This window comes from Metarhizium robertsii (genome assembly GCF_000187425.2).
Source record: "Metarhizium robertsii ARSEF 23 chromosome Unknown MAA_Scf_7, whole genome shotgun sequence".
Taxonomy (NCBI): domain Eukaryota; kingdom Fungi; phylum Ascomycota; class Sordariomycetes; order Hypocreales; family Clavicipitaceae; genus Metarhizium; species Metarhizium robertsii.
In genome coordinates, this window is record NW_011942215.1 from 1,572,572 (window position 1) to 1,573,259 (window position 688).

The following is a 688-nucleotide window of genomic DNA, read 5'->3' on the forward strand; positions in this document are numbered from 1 at the left end:
CCCTTCTCGACATGTGTCTTGAATGTCAACTTCCTGTCCAGCCAGAGGCCTAGCCAACGCATGGCTGCTTCTGGTTGCTTCTCCACGTCGCCATGGCGGACGGACAGCTCGGTTTCCCGCCTCCTCAGTGAGAAGTGCATGACTTCTGTCTTTCCTGGGTCGAATTAAATGCCGTTGGCAGCGCCCCAGTTCACGAGCTCTTGAAGATATTCCGACGCTGTTCGTGATGTTTCTTCCACAGATTTCCCTGTACAGAGAATGGCGGTGTCATCCGCGTACCCGAACCGTCCTTCGGGATTGCCTAGCCGATAGATCGGTTCCGTGTAGAGCAAAAACAAGATCGGAGACACGGGCGATCCCTGTGGAAGGCCGCGCTGCAATGGTGTCGTCGGTGTCGTGGTGTCTTGGTATCTGACTCTGGCGGAGCGGCCGCTCATGATCGGCCTCTTGCGGAGCGGCCGCTCATGAACGAGCCTGCCCACCGCGCAAGATTGTCCGGCCAGCCTTGCTCACGGAGCCTCAGGACGAGCCTGTTGCACATGGCCGTGTCAAAGGCTCCTTGAATGTCTGCTGTGACCAGTGTGGCCACCTCTCCGCGTGCAAAAGCTTCTTCGATATCGTGGACCAGTGCAGCTACCAGGTCGATGGCCGACCGTTTCGCCGCACCGGCTTGCTGTGGGTGGAGGAC

The 688-nt window shown here is 58.6% G+C and overlaps 1 protein-coding gene across 1 annotated transcript in view; it reads right to left on the reverse strand.

Annotated features, from left to right (window-relative positions):
• MAA_00502 (ATP-dependent DNA helicase PIF1) overlaps positions 1 to 140 on the reverse strand; it is a gene marked incomplete at both ends in the record, with an annotated part of 6,586 nt that extends 6,446 nt beyond the window's left edge. The window contains one exon of the mRNA XM_007818500.2: positions 12 to 140. Coding sequence (XP_007816691.2) covers positions 12 to 140 — 129 coding nt within the window. The remainder of the gene's footprint in view (positions 1 to 11) is intronic.
• Between the last annotated feature and the right edge of the window lie 548 nt (positions 141 to 688).